General features: G+C 34.0%; 1 protein-coding gene across 1 annotated transcript; it reads left to right on the top strand.

The window, feature by feature from the left end:
• The first annotated feature begins 12 nt into the window (after positions 1 to 12).
• Positions 13 to 1,729, top strand: LOC105558604. The gene is made up of 2 exons (XM_012006384.1): positions 13 to 1,376; positions 1,605 to 1,729. Exon 1 carries the CDS (start codon positions 167 to 169, stop codon positions 1,196 to 1,198), a length of 1,032 nt encoding a protein of 343 aa, XP_011861774.1. The 5' UTR covers positions 13 to 166; the 3' UTR covers positions 1,199 to 1,376; positions 1,605 to 1,729.
• Positions 1,730 to 1,735: the final 6 nt, after the last annotated feature.

Here is a 1,735-nt window from a genome sequence, read left to right as displayed (position 1 = left end):
TGTTCCTAAAGAACTAGTACTTAAAGGCATTGAAAACAGATGGCATGAAATTTCTAAAGCCACGAAACTTAGCTTACCTCAATTTTCACATGCAATAGATCTAATTCTCAGTTCAACTAGCTTTTCTTTTAATGACCAGATATATGAACAGATCTTCGGTAGTCCCATGGGGTCTCCCCTATCCCCTATACTAGCGGATATAATTATGGATGACCTAGAGACACACTGTATTAATTCGTTGGATTTCGAGATACAAGTATATTATAGATACGTTGATGACATATTCCTAGTCCTCCCTGAGGACAGACTCCAAGAAGTGTTGAATACTTTTAACAGCTACCATCCTCGTCTACAATTCACCTCCGAGATTGAGAATAATAAAACACTCAATTTTCTTAATGTGTCTGTCCTCAGGGAAAACAACAAAATGATAACGAATTGGTACAGAAAACCGACATTCTCGGGAAGATACATTAATTACTTTTCGAGCCACCCGACAAAATACAAAATTAATACGATCACAACTTTAGTAGACCAAGCCATTTTACTTTCTGACGCACGTTTCCATAACAGTAACATTAAGTTAATTCAAGACATTCTCCTAAATAATTCTTATCCCCCCCGTTTTATTAATGAACACATTACAAAAAGATTAAAACTATTACGTCATCGACACAATACTAACACTAACGACCCTCCAACTGAGAGCCTTGAACGTAAAAATTATCTCACTATACCATATATCAATGGTATTAGTGAAGAAATAGGACGCATTTTATCCAAATTTAATATGAATATTGTGTTTACTGTCCCTAAAAAACTTGACGTAATTATAAGAAAGGGGAAGGATAAAATAATTAACACGAAACAGACCGAACTTGTCTATAAAATTGATTGTATTAACTGCGACGCGACCTATATTGGCCAAACTAAGAGACATATTGCAACGAGAATAAAGGAGCATTGCAACGACATCAAAAAACCGACATCAAATCACTCTGTCGTAAGCAAACATCGGACAACATTCGGACATGAGTTTGACTGGTCAAATCCTTTAATTTTACACAAAGAACGACATTACAGACGCAGAGAAATCGCAGAGATGTTTTTTATCAAGAAATTTAATAACACTATTAACCTCCAGAAAGACACTGAAAATCTGAACACGATATATGATAAAATCGTTCGACTCACCTAGTTTCAACTTCACATTTATTTTATTTATTTGTTTCTCCGGTCCCCTTCTATATGTCATGACGGGAGGATCTTAGCAATGTCCCTTTGTTCTGTTCCAACTATTTAGTCTCTTGGTGACATGACACGTGCGAAGACGTATATTTCTATGTGCGATGACGATTAGCCTTTTATATTTTCCTGTAAGTTCTTCTTTTATAATTTATTATTTTATGTTATGACTGAGAAATTTACTCGTAGTTCTATTTATAATTTATCGTAAGTTCTTCTTTTATAATTTATTATTTTATGTTATGACTGAGAAATTTACTCGTAGTTCTTTTTGTAATTTATCACCGCTTTATATTTTATAATTTATAGTTTTACAAGTTATTACCGTTTTATATTTTGACTAAGTAATTGATTTGTAGATGCTTCGTTGTCACAAGCTATAGGATCCACTTGAAAAGGACCAGTATTACTGGCCGAAACGTCGTGGTAAAATTTAAAATAGAATAAAACTGCCAGCCTTGGTCGATCTAATCCCCGAGTATTTTGTTTT

The sequence above is a fragment of the Vollenhovia emeryi genome, unplaced genomic scaffold (genome assembly GCF_000949405.1).
Source record: "Vollenhovia emeryi isolate VEMERY1.0 unplaced genomic scaffold, V.emery_V1.0 DF947157.1, whole genome shotgun sequence".
Lineage (NCBI taxonomy): Eukaryota > Metazoa > Arthropoda > Insecta > Hymenoptera > Formicidae > Vollenhovia > Vollenhovia emeryi.
The sequence above is the reverse complement of the archived record's forward strand: the minus strand, read 5'-3'. Positions and strand labels throughout refer to the sequence as shown.